Genomic DNA, 20,451 nt, shown 5'->3' on the forward strand with positions numbered 1-20,451 from the left:
ACAGGCAGATTAACGAAGTACACTGCTGAGGGGAGCAGCGGTTGAGACAGGAGTGGTCTGCCATGCCATGTGGGTCACCTTCCTGGCCAGGAATCAAACTCGTGCTGTGCTTTAACGTGTTGCACCACCAGGGAGGGCCTGATCCTGGTCTTTCTATTGATGGGAAAAACAGAACAAGATGGGTCGAACAGAAAATACTATGATGGGCCTCAGGAAGGTGAGTCAGCTAATAAGGTAAAATCATACTCTAGACCCCCACCCATGGTTCCATTCTTAGGGAGGCTTTCCACTGATCAGTCTCTGCGATGAAATGTACATCTGTTAATGCCTGCCCTCCCTATCCCCCCCCCAACCTTGTCACACCCTAGGGCAACCAAGAGTCCTGCTCTTGTTTAACTTCAAAGGAGCTTTGTAGGGCCTGGTAGGCTATTTTTAACAGACCCACACTCCTGTAGCTGCAGAGATTGCTGGAAACCAAACCTAGAATCTCATGTGAGTGAGTTACAATGCAAATTGAACTCAGTCTCACAGACGTAATCTGCAGCTAAAGTGGATGGCATTGCGAATGAAGGAATAGCATCGTGAAATTCGGAGTGGGTTGTGTAAGAAGACCTGATGAAGCCGGAGATACTGAAGCACTAAATGCTACTGGTCTTTGCCGGAAGCAGCCTCTCCACCTGTCTCATGACAGGTGTTCATGCACCTGTTAACCTGCATTGCCCTAGTGCGTCCCAAACCTGCAACCATTTTCTTACTAATGAGATCAGAGAATGAGCTTCTAACCTACATCTAGCCAAAGACCATCAGCACTATCTATCTACTGATAGAAACAGCTTTTAAAGGATGCTGTGACCAAAGTGTCCTGTAATTATGTCCTCAGTGACCAGCTAAGAGGTAGCTGAAGAGCTGGTTCTCTACCCCTGAGGCTTCAGGTATTGTTTCAGAGTTGACTCAGTTACTGCCCTGCTTCAACAGCTGTGTCCCAAAGTAAAAACTCCTTATTTGTTGTAGGCAAACATAAAATAGCTGAATAAATGACATCTAGAAGGAAATAAATGGCAAAACAAAACAAAACTAGAAAAGGGGTACAAAGATTCCTCTCGTTAAAGTTATTTTGGGGTCTACAATCCTATTCACAATGCTCGATTTGGATTTCACAGAAGTCCCTTAAGGTCTTTTCGTTAAATACAACATGAGTAGAGAGAGGCCCCCTGGCTCCACTCACGTTCCCTTACCGCAAGTGTGGCTCCACTCACGTTCCCTTACCGCAAGTGTGGCGTGCGGAGGTCCTGAAGGTGGGAAGCTCCGGTGTTCCTCCAGGGAGAGGGAGAGGTGGAGGTGGTGCTTTCGCGTAAGCGTGCACCGCAGAGCTCGGGTCTGGGCTCGCTGGCAATGAGCCCCCGAGGGAGGGGCAGGCGGTCTCCGGGAGCCCCGCCCCGGGCGGGGCTAAGGGCTTCTTCCCAGCCCGGCTCTGCAGAGCGAAGATATGCGGTCTCCAGTTTAGGAAAGCACTTGCAACACCGACCAGAAGCCACCGCACGCATCAGCAGATCTCATCCGATTGCTCGGTAAAGACTGCCGGTCTGCACAGGTCTCCTCCCCCCGCTGGACGTCGGAGCCAGTCCTTGGCCCCTCTACAGTCGGACGGTTCCAGCTCCCGGAGTCCTGGAGGCGGCGGCGGCGGCCCGGCCCGGCCCGGAAGGAGCAGCAGCGCCGGGGTAAGTCCCCGCGCGTGTTTATCTGTGTGTCCAACATTCTGATTTGCTGGTCTGCCTTTTCCACATGCAGCGCTTCTGTGATTCTAACCTTCATCTTGGTAGGTAATATATTTGATGGGATTTCAAGGCTTTCTTTCATCAGTTGACTTTTGAGTAATTTTCACTTGTTTTATTCTGTTGCCGCCTGTTACTAAATAGCATGAATGAATGATGCAATCGTACAAAGGAGAACCATAGGTACAAGGTCAGGAACGTCTCCAGAGTTGAAGAGCCTGACGCTGTCACCTTCTTTCTTAGTAGAATTATAAATAAGTACTCCACAAGTGTACTGTTGTAAAGGTTAAACTTCAAGTTGGGAATTAAGTAAGTCTTTCATTCATTGAATTTATTTACTATATCTTCTTTATGTGGGAGTTGCACGTTATAAATTACCCTTTAAATATTTGACTGATTGCGACTGGAATGAGGATCTGCGAAGAAAATTATAAAATTAATGATGTCTGTATTTCATTATAGCTGCCAAGTGGGCTTTCGATATAATAATGATAATGTCATAGTCCTATCACTTTTATATTGGTGAAGGAAAGTGGTTGGGACATGTTAAGTTTTCAAATAATTTAATGATGCAGGGGGTGAGAGGAGCCACCAGACAGAGTGGGGCATACCGCAGCAGATCAATGAAGTACAGTGGGGAGCAGCCAGCCGGTCAGGAGAGAACTGCAGCGCCAATTGGGTCACTTCCCTGGCCAGTGATCCACTGCCAATGGCTTCATGGTAGTGCTGGGACTTAACCCTTTGCACCAGCAGGGAGGCCCTTATTAACTTTATTTATATATTTTTATATCATTGTTTGTTTGTTGTTTTTCTCAATGTTTGCTTTCTTTTCTCAGGTGTGGTCCCCATAGAATTTCCACCACTTCACCTGTGCATCACCATAGTTCCTTGTGCTCATCCCTCCCTCCTTTTGATCCCTCTCCCTCCTTCTCCCCCTTAATAACTTTTTAAGTTAACATTTCTTTATTGGTCTACAACTAAATGCAGTAATGTGCACACATTTTAAGTATGGATTTTGATAAATTTACTTGTAATCACCACCACAATGGAACTCTTCTATCAGCCCAAAAGTTTCCAAGAGCCCCTTTACAGTCAAAGCTACTGATCTCATCTTTGTCATAGAATTTGTATCTTCTAGAGTTTCATATAAAGGAAACAGTAGGTACTACCTTGTATTTGGCTTCTTTGGTCACAAAGAAGCCAAATACAAGGTATTTGTTTTTTGTATTCATCAGTGTTGTGGCTTGTATTAGTAACTCATCACTTTTTATTATGAGCAGGATTACACTGTGGGATATATCACAATTTATTCCTCTATTTGCTGATGGACACTTGGGTTGTTATTGGTTAGAGGCTAGCATGAATAAAGCTGCTGTGAAAAGTTTTCATTTCTTTTGGCTAAATCTCTAGAATTGGGCTTGCTGAGTCTTATGGTAAGTATATGCTTCACTTTACAGAAAACTACACAACTTTTCCCAAGTGGCTGCATCATTTTACATGCTCACCAGTTAATGTATGAGAATTCCAGTTATTCCATGTTCTCACCAATACTTCATATTGGCAGTTTTTTATTTCAGTCATCCATTTTTTAGTTAACTTGCTTATCTTTCATGAAATGTCATTTCAACTCTTTTGCTCACATTTTAAAGGGTCATTCGTCTTACTAAGAGTCGTTTATTCCAGATATAGATCCATTGACAAGCATATGTATTTCTATCTTCTCCCATTTTGTGGCTTGTCCCTTTTTTTAAAACCATTTTTTGAAGTAACACTCGCATGTGGTAGGGTTTATTTCCCTGAGGGGTCCTGCACCATGACTTCAGTTCTTTACTGAGTTTGCTGGAGGCTCCCTCACTTCTAGGGCAGCTACCAACATAGCAGCTCAGAGCAAGATGGGAGCCACATTCTTGTTTTTTTTTTTTTTTTTCTTTCTTTTAACTCATTAAAAAAAAACAAACACTTATTGTGAAATAGTTTGAAGTAATATGGATTCCAAGGTTGCAAATAAATACACACAGAGAGTTTTCATTCACTCTTGCTTCCCTCATGACCCTTCCCCTGAGGTCAACATCTCAAGGAGCTGATACTGGCACAGTCCATGGAGTTTGTTAAGATGCCACTGTATGTGTGCACTCATCAGTGCTACAGTTTAATCTGGCAAGTGATCCTGTGACCTTTGCCTCATTCAATTCACTGTTAGTCACTAAATCCCTCCCACAACCAAGGGGAGGCTACTGAGAGGGTGGGAAACCCTGGAGGGGGTTCCTGGGGCCCATTTTAGAGGCTGCCTGCCACGAAGGTGAACATTTTCACCTATATTTTAGAAGTTTTATAGTTTTATCTTTTGTGTTGATGTCTTGATTCACTTGGAGTGAATTCTTTTGGCATCAACTACAGCAGGTCTGGGAAGAATATAAATTCTAAGATTATTTTATTGTAGCTATCAGGTAGGATTTTGATACACTAATGCTCAAAGTCCTGTTATTTTCATGATGTTGAAACAAAATAGAAGGAACTTTTAAAATTTTCAAATGATTTAGTTTTGCCCAAATAAAGAATGTCAAGTAGCAATCTATAAATTTCAAATTAGAAGAGAATTGGGCAGGCCTTGATAAACTGATTCTCTTTTATCTTTTAAGATTTATTTATTTATGCATAGAAGAACTGGGGTGTAGGCCACCGGTACAGGGCTGGGGGGATTCACCAGAGACAGAGTGGGGAGCAGAACAGGCAGATCTATTGAATACACTGCTGAGGGGAACCGTGGGTGAGACCAGTGAGATCTGCTGCACCTTGTGGGTCAGCTCCCTGGCTGGGATCTAACTCAGGTCAAAGTGGTGATGGTGCTGAGATTTAACCTCTCAGCTACCAGGGAGGCCCCAAATGATTCTCTTTTAGATGCAAATAGTATAGGAAAAAGAGTAAGCTGGACTCAGGAAGAAAAATGAAAACATTCCTTTGTTGTCCTGGCTCTTCTCAGTCCAGTGGACAGCTCTCCCTGGCTGGTAGAGGAGAGGAATTCAGGAAACCTGCATGGAAGCCAGTCACGCTTGGCGGAGTGTGAAGAAACGTGTTCGACTTGCACCCTCGGGTGTAGGGCATGGAGTACGCCTGTGCTCGCCCTCCTTCACAGGAGGGTTAGCCCGTGCAACTTGAGGGAGAAAAAGGGCACACTGAACTCTTTCTGAGCTGTCTGAATTATGTATTTATTTTATTGTAAGTAACTTTTGTGGCTTCCTTCTATTCGAATCTTTATTTTGCTTTTTTCTTGCCTTATTTTCTTACCTATTTCTCATAGATATTTTTCCTTTCTTTTGGCATCTGTATCCATGTCTGTCTAGATTCTAATTGAGTTGTTGCCTCCCTTCCCTTGTCACTGGGCAGAGGACTCTTGTGAAAAATTTTGGATGCCACTGACATAACAGGGACTATTTGAGAGAGCCTGAGACGCACTTCAGTGTGCTTCTCTGTATCTTCATGTTGTTTTCCCAATAGAGTCTCTTGTCTTTCTCCTTGGGCCTTTTACTCAGGCTTTGGTGATTTCCTATCAGACCTGGAGCTTCTGCAGAATCAAAGCCACAAAAAGTGGCTTTCCTCCTCTGCCTTGCTCGGGAGGCAGACGGCAGGCTTTTCACTGGGCAGCAGTCTCAGGAAAACCTGCACCTGACCCTTCTTTGTTCCACTACAAGGGGGCGTGAAGCCATCTCCCTCTTTCTTCTCATGTATCTAGACCTTGATGTTCATTTTCTTGTTCTCTCTTTCTAGGCTTTTCTTGGTCTTGCAGAACATGCAAGGTCTTTCTTAAGATAAGAAATTTATAGTCAGAATTTTATGCTGCATTTTTATTCAGGAAAGGAGCAGGAAGAGAAGAATCCATCTCCTAGGAAACCAGCACTGGAGAAACGTGAGTCCAGTTTTTCTATTGTTGTTGTTAGATGTTTGTGTATCAGTTAGCAGCTTACTTTTTACTGGGAAAAAATTGGTTTCTGTAAACTCTGTGGTATGTGTAATTCTCAGGGTCCCTGAAGAACAGGTGTTTTTTTTTTTTAATCATCAAATGTACTGTAAGTGCTTTGGCCACAGACCTTAGTCCTCATTATAGGGAGACTCTTTGACTCTAATCTAGGAGCTTCTCAGAGGCCACTTGCATTGTTTCAGCATCTAGAGGGCCACTTGGTACAAACATTATCCCTCATGGCCCCAGAACTGGCCCAGGTGGCGCCTGTCTAAGCCCGGGAGCTTTGTTCTTTCAGCTGTGTTTGACCCCCATGACCTCTGTGCCAGTTTTTATTTGTTCTTACATGGGAAGGTAAGAGGTCAGTCCTAACAAAAGGGGCTTGGTGAAGATGATCTTACATGCCTCTTCCAAGATTTGTAGATGGAGAAATAGATTGTGCATTTGCTGGAGTGAAGAGGTTTCCCCTTGTATCCAAAATCAGCCCTGTAAGGCTGGCCCTGAAAGAAAACTCCCTTGTGGAGCTGGGACAGTGGGGTGAGATGGGGTGGTCAACAGTGGTGTGGTCAGGACAGTGGGGGAGTTAGATGGGTGGGGGGTCCTGTTCTGAGCAGAAGAGAGTGGTCCAGTGTTCAAGACTGGGCCTGGGGCTGCCAGGTGGAAGCACAGATTGCCACCAAGGTCTCTTCTACCTCTAGTTCTGCCTCCCACCAAGGGATCCAAAGTCCATTCTCCAGCAACGATTTTTCTTTGTGTGAAGTTCTAATGTACACAATTATTCTGAAGCAACTGAACTTGCTCAGCAGATTTCCCCTCAGTCCGAAAGTTTTGAATATATATGAATTGTGAGACAATAAAAAAAGAGGGAACAGAAGTGAATGAAGATCATTTTTCTAGAGGTGGGGAAGTATTAGAGTTAGCCAAGGTTGTGTGCTCTGCCATCTGGCCAAGGGTTGTTGAAACCCAGGCAACGCTGGGGTGGAGAACATATTCCTTGCCATGAGCATTTCACGGGCAAAGTTAAGAACACATACCCAACTTCTATCTGTTAGGGAAGACAAGGGAACAAATCAGCCTTCCAAATAAGTGCAATGTCACATTTGACGCAAACACCCCATTTTTCTCTATCTTTGGGGTGTTGGTGCAATGTCAGAGTTGGTGTCAGCATAAGTCAGAACTAGTGTCCACCTGGGGATGTGGAAATCAGTCTTTACTTCATTTGAGGAGGTGGATGTTTCCTTTCATATTTGAGGCTCAGGGCCTGATTGGAGCGATTGCTGGTATTAGTAGTTGGAAAGAGACTCCAGTTCTAGAGTTTCTGAGTGGGAGCCCCTATGGCTCATCTTCGGTGAGATGTCACGACTGCCTCGGTGAAACTGGGAGCCTCTTGCAGACGCTGTATTCTGTACTTCTCAAGTCTTGTGCTAGGCACAGAGCCCACTGTTGACTGGGAAAGGGAAAGAAGGAAAGAGTGTGAATAGGGAAGGTCATCTGATTAGCACTTTGGAGAATAAGTATGAATTTTTCCATTAGGTTTGGGGTATGAGATGATTTCAGGTGGAGAGAACAACAATTGCAAAAGTAGAGAGGAATAAAAAACCATGACCCGCCCTCCCTGGTGGCAGAGGGTTAAAGCACAGCACTAAGAAGCTTAAGCCACTTCCGCATGAGTTTGATCCCCGCCTGCCCTCTCCTGACCCACCTGCTGCTCCCCTCAGCAGTGTACTCCATTGATCTGCCTGTTTTGCTCCCCACTCTGTCCCTGGTGAATCCTCTCACCCTCCGCATCTCTGGCTTGTACCCCAGTTCTGTATGAATAAATAAATAAATCTTAAAAAAAAAACAAAAAAACATGACCTATTTGAGGAATGAGAAGTCCTTTGTATTCCTTGACCATAAATTGTGTGTGTATGTGTGTGTGTTTTGTGGGGAGAAGAACAGTGGGGAATAGATTGGTGAGATAGAGAGGATCCAATCATGAAGGATATAAATGAGTTGAGTAATAGATATTATATTAATTAATGTGCTGCTATGAGCAGGTACTGATATGATTAAGTCTTAATCTGATTTGATTCTAGACTCCTCAGCAGCCAAACCTAAATATAGGCAGTTATAGTAGTATAGTTAAAATTAATTAAACTGCAAATTATATTTGCAAAATAACCCTATCTTTTAGAAATACATATTTGTGTGAAATTTTTTTTGTGTAAAATAATGGCATGATTTGTAAAATAATGGCACAAGTGTGTGGATGTGATATTGTGATTTATTATAAGAAATAAGTAATTTGGTCTTTGCCCTGGTTTCCAGCAGAGGGTCCCTAAAAGCTCAAGGTATTTCCTGTGATAAGAGTGGTAAAGGTATCCCTTGTTATGTTAATGAATGACTTTGGAACTCTTTAAAGGATGGGCTGTTTGCCTGGAAAGGCACCCACAACCCAGAGGTTGACCTCTGGGAAGTGGAGGGGGTTGGAGGTTGAGTCAAACCACCAAGAACCAATGTTTAATAAGGTGTGCCTTTGTAAAGACACGGCTATAAAGACCCAAAGGATGGGGTTCAAGGAGCTTTTTTTTTTTTAAAGAATTATTTATGAACGCATACAGAACTGGGGTACAGCCAGAGGTGCAGCGGCAGTGAGAGGATTCACCAGAGTGGGCAACAGAACAGGCAGACTAAGTACACTGCTGAGGAGAGCAGTGGGCCGTGGGTCAGTAGAGGTCTGCCGCCATGTGGTCACCTCCAGGGTGGGGATTGAACTCATGCTGAAGGTGGCTTTAGCTTCTTAGTGCTGGTTTTTAACCTGCTGCACCACCAGGGAGGGCCTCAGGGAGCTTTTAAGTTGATGAACAAGTGGAGCTCTGGGGTACACACAGAGAAGGCGTGGCAACACCACTTTCTCCCACATCCCCTGCTCTGTGGGTCTCTTCCATCTGTCCCTTTTATAATAACGAGTGATCCAGTGAGTAAAATGTTTCTCTGAGTTCTGTGAGCCACCCTAGCAAATTAATCAAACTGAAGGAAGGGTCATTGGCTGTAGCTGGCTTGTCAGAAGCCCAGGTGACAACTAGACTTGAGAGTGGCAGCTGAAGTGTGTGCGTGGGGTAGTCTTGCGGGACTGAACCCCTAATCCTTGAGGTCTGATGTTATCTCAGAGCAGGTGGTGTTAGAATCCAATTGTCGGACATTCTGATGGTGCTCAAGAATTGGTTGGATGTGTGGGAACTGTCCCCTTCCCGTGTGGGAACTGGGGTATAGAACCATTTTAGTGTGGTTGTTGAAGCAAGATTTGCTATAATTGTTGAAGTGGGATGTTGATAACATGAAAGTTTACACATTCACATTTTCTGTTTTTGTAGAAATTTTACAATTTTCCAGAATAAAAGTTAAAAAAATAGTTACTGATGGTATGCAATTCACAATTATGTAGTTTATTCATTCAACTCCCAGAACTTGAGTCAAAAACAGGTAATTGTAAAAATGTGGATCTTAGTATAAAGAGCTTGCAGTTCAGGAATGGAAGTGATATGCATATAAATAAGTTTAAGATAAATTGGAGTTTTATTAATTCCATTGTTAAAAACAGATCTATGGAGGGCCTACCTGGTGGTGAAAGTGTTTGGAGATTCAGTACTGTCAAGCTATTGCGGCCACTACACACAAGTTCGATCCCCGGCCAGAGAGCTGGCCCCCGTGGTGTACGCAGTCCTCTCCTGTTTCACCTGCTGTTCCCCTCAGAAGTGTATTTCACTCAGTGTGCCTGTTCTGCTCCCCTCTCTGTCTCTGGTGCATCCTCTTACCCCCATACCTCTGGCCTGTACCCCAATTCTTGTATGGTTTATGGATAGACCACACTGGCTCAGGGGAATCAGGGAAGACTTTTAGCAAAGACAGCGTTTGTGCTTTATTGTTTCACTAAATTTGACCGAACTTTAGTCCTACTTATGCCAGGTACTGTCCTCATGCAATGGATCCAACAGTGAACAAAACTGATAAAGATCATACTCTTGTGAAACTGACTTTCTCATTAGGGCAGATAGTCCATACGTGCATAAATACGATCATATTTTGGTAGATGATGTTACAAAGAAAAGAGAAAGCAGAACATTCTGAGGGTGATTGGTTCTCCCTCTGTTGCTGCTGATGGAGGGGCGGGGCTGCAGTGACACACGAGGCAGGCAGAGATGGCTCACTGAAGGATGTGCTATATTTGGGCAAACTCTTGCTGAGGAAGTTGACCAAACTCTTACAAAGTGGTGTCTGAGCGAGGAGCTTGTCCTGCATAACTGGAGCAGAGTGACAAAGGGGAGAGGCGTAGGGAATGACGCCAGACATGTAACGGGAGGGAGCAGGAAAGGTGTGAGGGTACTGCTGGTGCCATCGCCAGGCTTGGGGGATGACCTCAGGTAATTATTGTAAGTTTTGGTTAGTAAAATGAGGAGACTTTGAAGGGCTTTGAGCCAGAGGTGTGACATGATTTGACTTCCAGCTTTACAATGGTTATTCTGGCTGTTGTGCTAAGGACAAACACTGGGGCAAAGGACCGTTTTAGGAGGCTTTTGATACAATCCTGACAAGAAATAGTGGTGACTTAGGCTAGAGGAAAAGCAGTGGCTGTGTGGAGGAGTGGTCAGCTTTTGGTGATTTTTAAAGGGTAACCAACTGAATTTCCTGAAAGATTTGATGTGGGATTTGAGAGGAAGAGAAACAAGAGTGATTGAAGAATGGACTTGCCACCAAAGAAGAGAGAAAGACTGGCAAGAATGGCAGATTTTGAAGAAGGAAAGGTGGACTTTCAGTTTTGGACATGTTAAGTTTGGGATGTTTACTACACATCTGAGTAGGGGTCAGGTAGGTAGACATTTAGGAAGACAAAGCTAGGCTGCAGGTACACATTTGGGAATTACTGTCATAGAGATGACATTTAAGCCAGGAGGAACCTGGAGGAATTCATGAAAATTGTGAGTATAGAGAGCACCAAGCACGGGCTGTAGGTCATTTGCAACGCTGAGAGAACAGATGAGGACCAAACAGCACAGGAACTTAAATCCCCCAAGAGGGGGAAGTATGTGAGCTGGGAAGTCACTGTCCCTTGAAGGATCAGCTTCTACAAGACGATGATGGGGAAGAAAGCAGACCAGAAGTCTATGTGTTTAGTATTCGCCCCCTGCCCCACCCCAGTTTCCTATTGAACAGAATCTTCATTCACATTCAGATTGATAATATTGGTGCAGATTCAGTTATTAAACTGGATTTATTAATTTACTCTCACTCCTTTTTGGTGGGGCTCTAGTGAAACTCATGTTTCCTAACTGGAGTATTTTCTCCTAAGAACTAAAGACAAGAGTCTGTCATCAGTGATTTTTTTCTGTGAAGGGACAGATGATAAATGTTTTAGGCCATACTGTCTCTATTATGACTATTCAATCTCTCTGCTTCATGTAAAGGCAGCTGTAAACATGTAAACAAATGAATATGGTCTGTGCTAGTGAAACTCTATTTATGGATGCTCAATTTTAAATTTAAATTGTAAATAAATGTGGAGCTCCTCACACACTACTGGACTGGCCCACCGGGGAACTCCCAGCTCATCGCCCGCTGCGCTCCTCGCCTTCATCCAGGCTCTTCCCTTTGCACCAAGAGCCCCTGCTCGCCTTCCTCCCCTCCCCAGCCCCCAGCACACACAGAATCAATGCTGTTGTTTGAGAACCACTCTTGGGGCTACTTCTCTTCAAGATTTCAGCACAGATGCCACTCCTCCCGGAAGCCCTTCTCTTGCGAGCTGAGCGAGCCCTTCTCTGTGCCCCGTTACCTTACGCTTCCACTTAACACTGCCTCACTGCTGTGCTGCCTCACCAGTGGCAGTTGAACATCAAATTCATCACGAGCAGTTATTTCACGTAACTGACTTCCTGGGAGCAATTTGGGTCCTGTCATCTTTGTAACCTCAGTGTTAAAATGTAGAAGGTGCTTAATTTTTGTTAAACAAAACAACAACAAAAAAGACAAATGAGTCTGCAAGAAGATGCTTAGGTAGCCTCCGCTGACAGAAACAGAAGTATGTTAATTGGCATTAGTAGGCAAAACTGGATCTTCTTATATTTTATATTTTTAAATATATTTATCTTTTTCTATTATAGGAGGAAAATTCTTCCAAGGATGGTCTCCCACTCAGAGTTGAGGAAACTTTTCTGTTCAGCTGATGCAGTGTGCTTCGATGTTGACAGCACAGTCATCAGAGAAGAAGGAATTGATGAGCTGGCCAAGTACTGTGGAGTTGAGGATGCTGTGTCAGAAATGTAGGAACAGCTTTTATGCTATTGATATACTTTATGGAATGATAAAGGAGTGCAGAAGGGAGTGACTTTTGATGTTGTGCTGAATCAGAGTCCAGATTTTAGTCCTTAGCTATTAAACATGGGTACCAGATTTTTAGTCCATCCCCAAGAGCTGAATTTAATAGTATATGATAGCCAATCATTCATTTATGCAAATATTTATGGCAAAAAATAAGTTGCCTCTGACTAGCAAATGTGATTAAGACTTGGTCTCATTAGCCTGGAGGGAACAGAGGCCATACCCAGTAAGAGAAGGCTGTGTGGGCGTGCCCCAGAGCTCACTGGTTTTAGGTGGTGGCCTTAGTGTTTTGCTGGCAGGCAGCTAGTTCTGAGTTGGTGCCTCTCAGCTGTCAGTGGATGCCAGGGTGATTGCACTTCCCTTGCCCCATTCCCTAGGGTCTCCAGCTGTCACCAGCTTGTGGGCCATTTTCAGGTTCAGCTACATTTGAGGTGAGAGTACCTGGCATTTGAGCAAAAGTTCATGGCTTCTGAGGAAGGTCCTGTGGGCAGTACGTGTGGTTTTCAGAGATCACTGGGTGGCGTATTTGTGGCGTATTTGAAGGACATGACTCCAGAGTATTAGTATCACGCATCCTTTGGTAGTGCTTCCCAACCTCGCTCCTGTGGTGTCATAGTGTGTCTGTTGCACACGAGGGCCTTAGCACCTCCCTCCTGGGTGGATGCTGAAGAGCTGGGTTGGTGTGTAAACTTCGAAGACCCTTGATTTGGCTGGACTGATTATGGGGTCTTCCTCCTAGGACACGGCGTGCCATGGGTGGGGCGGTGCCTTTCAAGGCTGCGCTCACAGAGCGCTTAGCTCTGATCCAGCCCTCCAGGGAGCAGGTGCAAAGGCTTATAGCGGAGCACCCACCACACCTGACCCCAGGCATAAGGTAAGTGGAGCCTTGGCCTGAGAATCGTCTCCTTTCAGCCTGTGTCGGGGTGTGCCCGCTGAGAGTATATCTCCCTTCATTGTCAGGGCTCCTTTCTGGAGGCCCTGTCAGAACTGGAAAACAGTATTGTCTGGCTGGTTGGGTCCTCCCATGTCTGCCTCCCCCTCCAGGGGGAGCCTGCGCCTCTTCACGTGTCTTTCTGGGCACACGGGCGGAAGAGAGTTGTGGAATGGCCTCCCAGCGCAGGTCCCGCCCGTTCCCTGCTAGGTGCAAGTAGAAAAACACACAATGTTATTCACCAGGCATTGTACCTTTGGCAGACACATTCAGTAGGAAAAATATGTTTTAGATTCCTTTTTGTCTTTCATGTTTTCTCTTTTGTATCAGTTTGGTATTTTATATATTTATATATTTTTACAGGGAGCTTGTAAGTCGCCTACAGGAGCGAAATGTTCAGGTTTTCCTGATATCTGGTGGCTTCAGGAGCATCGTGGAACACGTTGCTTCAAAGCTCAATATCCCACCAACCAATGTATTTGCCAACAGGCTGAAATTCTACTTTAATGGTAATGCTTTAGTGGTTACATTTTTTCCTTCTTTGCCAGTCCTGCAGTGTTCTGGGTGAAGTCTGAATGCAGCTTGGAATGCAGCTTAAGCGAGGTGTTAGATTCTGAGTTTGGTGTTGAGATAAATGATTATCTTGACTTTTGCTCTTCACTGCCCTTGGTCCTGGAAGGCAGGCTGAGGTCGCCATCAGCCCTAGCTGTGGTGTCCACACTTAAGAAAGTGTTGATTCCCACGGGACCCCCACGGCTTACTCTGTGGTGTGGCGTGCCTCACTTTCACGCGGGCTCCCTGGTATGTGAGTCGGTGTGGACTCAGGAAGGACAGCTAGCAGTGTGGACTCAGGAAGGACAGCTAGCTTGGCACCTCCCTGCACTGGAGCTGCCACTGCAGAACCCGTCTCCGCTCTGGGTCACCACAGTCACAGGTGTAGTTCCTGTCATCTCAGGACACCTCCTGCTAGTCAAGAGGTGGCTGATAATCTTAAGACTAAGTAACCTGAAGGTTTTAAATGTGTTAGTAAACACTTCTGAAGGGCTTTTAGATAGAGAGCATTAAAAAAAAAAAATAAGCAAGGAGTGACTGCGGTAATTTTAAGAATGGAAATAATTGATCAAGTGTAATTTGAAATCTCTTAGATGACATTGTATATTAACTTACTTTAAATTTAATATATTACTAGTTCATGGTGTTTATCCATCTCAGCATGGTTTGAGAATTACTACATAAGGAGCATAGAAGATAAAACTAATTTATCTCAAGGTGTTTATGACCTAAAAGAGTAAACTGACAAGAGGTATTTGGAATTTAAAAGCAAAGCTTGTTTATCCTGAGGAATATGTATGGAAGTCCAGGCACTCTCTCCACTGAGGGTAATTTTTTAGCCTTGGCAGTGACAGGTAAGTGAAGATGTGATTTATGTAAAGGGATGGTCCTACCGATTCGATCCTGTGTCTCCTAATACTGTTTAACCGCTCTTTGCAGGTGAATATGCAGGTTTTGATGAGATGCAACCCACAGCCGAATCTGGTGGGAAAGGAAAAGTTATTAAGTTTTTAAAGGAAAAATTTCATTTTAAGAAAATAGTCATGATTGGAGACGGAGCCACAGACATGGAAGCCTGTCCCCCTGCTGTACGTATGGCGTTTACGGACATTCTGGTTGCATTTCTTTGTAGCTGATTTGGAACACAGGAAGACTTATGAGAGTAAGGCAGAAACATCTAGATATAAAAAAACCTAAAACAAATTTAATCTCAGTATGTCAGCTGACCTTTTGCCAGCCCATAGACGACTGTGAGTTTTAGTGAACTAAAAACCTTTCAAACCTAATGACCCTTTACCCCTGAATGGCTGCTACCTCTTAGCCCAAAGTCTGTGTTCAACAAGATTCAAACTCTCTTCCCCAAATAATACCACAGATATAATGCAGTTCTTATAAACTTAACCAGCACTTTAATGTCCTTTTATATTTGATAAACTATTTCTTCAAGCACAAACTCATTTAAGCTTCCTAAATGAGACTTGTGTGAAGTTAAGTCTTCTTTTTTACTGATTGGTGACTGAGGCTGGTTGAGGTTGACAAGTGCTTAGCTGAATTAATGTTACTTTCTGAGGCTAGCAGAAACAAATTCTGTATAGCAAATGTTCTAAAGAGCAAATGTGTCCATTTCATGTAGGGCTTTGCCTTTATTGTTTTATTCTAGCTTAAGAAAAATGAGCCAAAATTATAGTGGTGACTGTTTTACTACCCAGTTTACAGAGATCTAAAAATAATGACTGTCTTTGTAAATGATGAATGAAAACTGGCTAAAGAATCTTTTGGGTTCCTTTTGACAATACTTAAGTCAGTTCAAGATAACATGTCCTAACATGATTTACCAACTGTGGCTGACTAATGAACAGTGGGCTAGTTTATAAGAAATACACAGAAGTGTGCTGCTTTCTTGGGGAGTGCTCAGTCCCCGTATTGAGAAGTGGCAAAGTCATCAATTCCAGGTGACCCTACCGGTCCGCAGATGACACGGCCTGACTTAGCCAAGAGAAAGTGGCGCACGTGCAGCCCTCAAAGGTGGCCAGAGGAGTCTGGCCTACAGGAAGGTTAGCAGCCACCACACCAAAGTCTGGCTTTAAGGGAAGCAGCCTCCTGAGGGAGGGGAGCAGCAGCCAAGAGTAGGGATGTGCTGGGCACAGTCCTGGACCAGGCAGGAGCAAGCCCTGAAGACCCCACATGCCAGGTACTCTGGCGTTAACCTGCAGTCCTGGGAAGCCCTGGTAGCTTCTGGCACAGAAAGAATGAGCCAGTGGGCTAGCACAGCTTTGGTGCTGGTGTGCAAGAGCTGTTCTCAGGCAGGGATCAGTTAGGAGGCTAGATTTCACGAGGGAGTAAGGCTTGTTTTTGTTTTTCTCCCTTGTATGGTATGAAAATTAAAATGAAGAGAAAGAGCAAGTGTGAGAATTTTATATTTCCAATTAGTGTACCACCATGTCTATAGCCTGGTGGTAAAAGGCAAATGCCATTTCAAAAGATCACGCACTAAAGGAACATAGTAGTAGAAACTGATGAAACAATGTTTCTTTAAACAAATTTAACATGGAAAAGTACAAGGGTTACCCACAGATGCTGCGGTTGTTGTCTCCTTTGGCCTGGAGTAATACCCTTCCCTGTAAGGGAGGCCCCTCAGGGTCATCTAGGGCGCTGGACAGGGAGGTACCTGCCCCAGTCCTGATCTGGACTCGGATTTTACTATGCTGTAGGCTCCTCTTTGGTGTCTGAAGTTGCCTGGCCTGGATGAGATTAGTCAGTCTAGAACACTGACTTGTGGGATTTTTTATTTTTGGTAAGCAATTGTCTTGGTTTTAAGAGGACGGGACCAGGTTCTGCAACACTCATCCTGCAGAAGGCTCAGGGAGCTTGGAGGCAGTCTGGTGAGGCTGGGCTTTACCTCCCTCTGCATAAGCAGTTTCTTCTTTCAGACAACACACTTTGTCCTCGGTGGCTGCTGTGACTTTTAAAAAAAAACGATTCTCCTCTTTTCTTTGGCCCCTCTTAGGATGTGTTCATTGGCTTTGGTGGAAATGTGATCAGGCAGCAAGTGAAGGACAACGCTGACTGGTACATCACTGACTTTGTGGAGCTCTTACGAGAACTGGAAGAGTAGCAGCAGCTTTTTGCAACTCATAATTTTAGGTTAATTTTTCAGAGTTATACAGTTTGTATACTGTTTACTTACAATTACTTATTATAACTTAATGTATAAATTTGATACTGATTAGCTAGACTTCCAAGAAAAATGAGTTTGGGCTCCTAGAAAATTGTTAGTAAGCTATAGTTAACCAAGAGTATTATGACCATTAGTTATCTGGAGAGTTTTATAATCTGACTTGTGTCTTCCTAGCTGTATTTTATTTGAAGACTTTGAAAGATGGATAGAAAATTAACCATCTTTACTACTGAAAACATGGATTAGGCAGCTTTAAGTGAATATTGGTTTCCTCTTTGTTATATAAATAAAAGTTTGTCAATGTATCAGAACGAAGTTTTGGAATTTTCAGTAGGGCTATCATGTATTTTAATATTCAATGTTTCAAGTACTTTCAGTAGAAACAACCCCCAGCAAAAAGCCAAGGAGTGGAGACCCCTGAGCTGGGGCAGAATGCTTGGCACGAGGGGGGACCTGCCACAGCCCTGGCCACCCCCAGCTAGTAAAGTCCTGCTCCAGGTGGATGGAAGCACCTTCGGTACCTTTTGGACTTTGTCACAGAGGAAACAGTACAAAGGAAGACTTTTTAAAAACTGACAGGAGCTTGTGACAAAAGTACTAACCTTCAAAACTGGGTATTTGACAATCACATGAAGTAAAATTCTACTCATCTGCAATGAAGATGAAACTCCTAATCACCCATGTGAACCATTTCTTTTTCACAGGTGACTTGGGAAGAACTGAAATCCAGGCTGATATTTATTCTGAGCAGTGCCAAGACAGGGAAATTTCAAAACATGCTTTGAATGTAGATTATATACCCTCCCTGGCAGAAAAGTTGGGTGGATAAAGAAAGGTTCAGGAAGAGGATACTACTGGATAACTAAGTAGAAAAGGCCAGAAGGTTTTACTATTGGAAATTATTTGAAACTTTTATAATCTAAAAAAAAAATAAAATGTGATCATATCATCTGTTAAGAGAATCAAATCAGATGAATCAAATTTCCTTAAATATCAAAGCTTCAGTAGGAGAGGCATGGAGTAGGTTCGGTGACATTTAAATAAGATCACAAACAACAAGATGGTTGTTTCGTAATTGTGAATGCTCCCTGGCAGCTCTCCTGGGAGCTGCTCTTACAGCAGTGCTATGCTCCTGGCAGGACCAGACACGCCAGGTCTGTGAAGAGCCTCAGCATTGGTCACCATCTCTGTGTATGTGTGTGTGAGAGAGAGCGCGCACAACCCACGAGGTGGGGAGGGGCAGGGGGTAGTGGTGGTGGTGGGGCCTGGGGAGCTGGGCCTCACCCGGAGGTCAGAGCCTGCCATCCTCAGGGCAATGGTCTGGAGGTGCAGACTGAATTTGGCGCAGAGGAGTCTGATCTGCTGGGGAATTGAACCACATAGAACCACCTTTTCCTTTTTTTAAAAAAAGTGAATTAGACAACCCCCCCTCTGGCCCACAGGCTGCCCAGCGCTCAGCAAGCTGCACAAAAGCTTCATGCACAATCCCTTCTTTGTTATGTTGGAGGGTGAGTCTGAAATGACGCAACAACCTCTTTCATGCTTTTCTAATTCTGGACTCACTGGAAGCGGCTACAGAATGGCTCTTCCAGGAGTTGTGCACACGCTCACACCAGCACAGGACTGAGAAGCAGTGGCAATGTGGTGAGGCTTCCTATTGTTGGGATACCACTTTCTGATGGTGTGAATACTGCCTATGTCAAAAGAAAAAGTTTTAAGAATGGGCCATAAAGTTCAATTGAAGTTTATCCTGCTATGGAAGTTGAACAAATAAATAAGTCCCTCAAAGCTTTTATATATGCTAAAAAAAAGAAGGCAACCCTTGGCCTTTGTTGCTACTGACTCCCTTCCCCTCTGGGCTGACCTCTGCCCTAATGGTTCCCTCTCCTGTGGGGAGTGCGGCAGCATTCCAGACCTGAGGCAGAGGTGAAGAGGTTCCACAAATTCCAGTGCCCTCAGTAAGTGATGGCACAAGCCTGACGCTTTTTGCCTCAATGACCCTTGGAATCTTTAGGGTTAGGTTCAAAGAAAACTTGGGAGTGTGATGACCACACGTCACACTGCTATTTGTCCCATTTTCCAAGGTGTTTTCAGGTTTCTTCATGATTCTCACAAGTGAGCAGTATAGATAGTGCCGTCCTATTTTTCTAACAGATGGGAACAAGCTCACTGAAGCTTATACTGCCACCAGGTCACATTAAGAGCTGGAAACCAAGGCTGTGTCTCCACAGTGTTCTTTTTCTCATGCATGACTAAACTATTTACTGGGGGGACGGAGAGGGGGACAGGAGAATCCACCTTAAGCTAATACGTATTAACAGTGACCACAAATCTTAACATAATAATACACTAGATGGAATTTTATGCCCTAGGATAGAAGACCTTTGCAAGAAATTCAAGTGGTTTTAGTGGTCCCTGAACTCTGGAGAAAGTCTTAATTTTAGTTTACAGAAGATTGTTGAATATTTTTCCAGTTTCAGACTGAATACACTTTTAACTATATTTTGAATTGTTTCTCTGAGCTTATCTAGACTGTGTATTAATGTCTAAGGGGTTCCAGAATTTGCATAAAATATGCATGAAAACCCTGCCCTGTTTTTCAGCCCCATGTGTTTTCTAATTAATACTTACAGCCACCACGCTTTTCCTTTTCATCTTTTTTCGCTCTCTTCAGCTTCTACAGGGTCATCAAGCATATTATTGAACATCTATGCCCCAGCCAGAAACTGAAAGTATAAATTTTAAATTTAATGAGAAATGAAAAAGTATAGTGTGGAACTGAAAAAAAGAATCTTTCATAGGCAGTGGTGAGACTGGAAAGGCTGCAGGTTCTATCAAGTGCTAGTTTAGAGGTGAGCTCAGAGCAGGTCTAAGAGGGCTTTTGAAAGCTAGGACTACCACATGAATGATAATTAAAAGTGAGGTGGCCATCATATTTTTGACAACTTTGGAACTGGAGCGGGATTATACTAAATGAAATAAAAAGGAGAAAGAAAAATACTGTATTTCACTCAGGTGGAAGGAATATAAAGGAAGAAAGCAAAGGGACACTGTGAAAGGGTGTTCTGGAAGAGATTAGCCATTCATTGAGTAGGCTAAGTGAAGAGTCCATCCTCACCATTGCAGGTGGACATTATCCAGTCCACTGTGGTCCAGAAAGGACAGCAGATTGCCAATGAGTATGATGTCCATCTTCTACTTCGGAACACTGGAGCTTAATCCTTGGGCCTTTCACCTGGAACTGGGAGTCTGACTCCCTATTCATAGGCATTTGACCTGGAACAGAATTATACCATTTTTTTGTTCTTTAGCTTATTGATGGCTTAGTTTGATAGTATAACTATGCAAGCCAATTCTTATAACAAATATTCTCTTATAAGTACCTTAAGATAGTCTATTGGTCCTGTTTCTTTGGAGAACCCTAACATACCACTGAGTGAAGGTTCACTTTTTCTGCAGGCTCACTTCACTTACCTCTGTTCCCAGCAATTTTCTTCAGTTCTAAATAGCTAGCTTAACTTTACTCATACTACGAATTCTACCATCTTTAAGCAGTTTCATATAAATATTTCTTCAGCTCATCCAATCCTGCAAACATGTGCTATGCACTAATGATGGGGTCCAGCAGAAGAGGGCTAAGAAGAAAAATTGCAATTTCCACAGCATTCAGTGAGGAGGTCTGAGCAGATACTCTTTCTCATTATAAAGG

The 20,451-nt window shown here is 43.7% G+C and overlaps 1 protein-coding gene across 2 annotated transcripts; it reads left to right on the top strand.

Annotated features, from left to right (window-relative positions):
* The first annotated feature begins 1,454 nt into the window (after positions 1–1,454).
* PSPH (phosphoserine phosphatase) lies at positions 1,455–17,691 on the top strand. Of its 2 annotated transcripts, XM_012728844.1 has the most exons (7): positions 1,455–1,718; positions 5,623–5,676; positions 11,865–12,023; positions 12,821–12,955; positions 13,376–13,521; positions 14,504–14,652; positions 16,572–17,691. In XM_012728844.1, exons 3-7 carry the CDS (start codon positions 11,884–11,886, stop codon positions 16,677–16,679), a joined length of 678 nt encoding a protein of 225 aa, XP_012584298.1. In that variant the 5' UTR covers positions 1,455–1,718; positions 5,623–5,676; positions 11,865–11,883; the 3' UTR covers positions 16,680–17,691. The 2 variants fall into 2 exon arrangements, with proteins under 2 accessions (XP_012584298.1, XP_004688391.1); XM_004688334.2 differs by lacking the exon at positions 5,623–5,676.
* The last annotated feature ends 2,760 nt before the right edge of the window (positions 17,692–20,451 follow it).

The sequence above is a fragment of the Condylura cristata genome, unplaced genomic scaffold (assembly GCF_000260355.1).
Source record: "Condylura cristata isolate star-nosed mole 26May11 unplaced genomic scaffold, ConCri1.0 scaffold00024, whole genome shotgun sequence".
Taxonomy (NCBI): domain Eukaryota; kingdom Metazoa; phylum Chordata; class Mammalia; order Eulipotyphla; family Talpidae; genus Condylura; species Condylura cristata.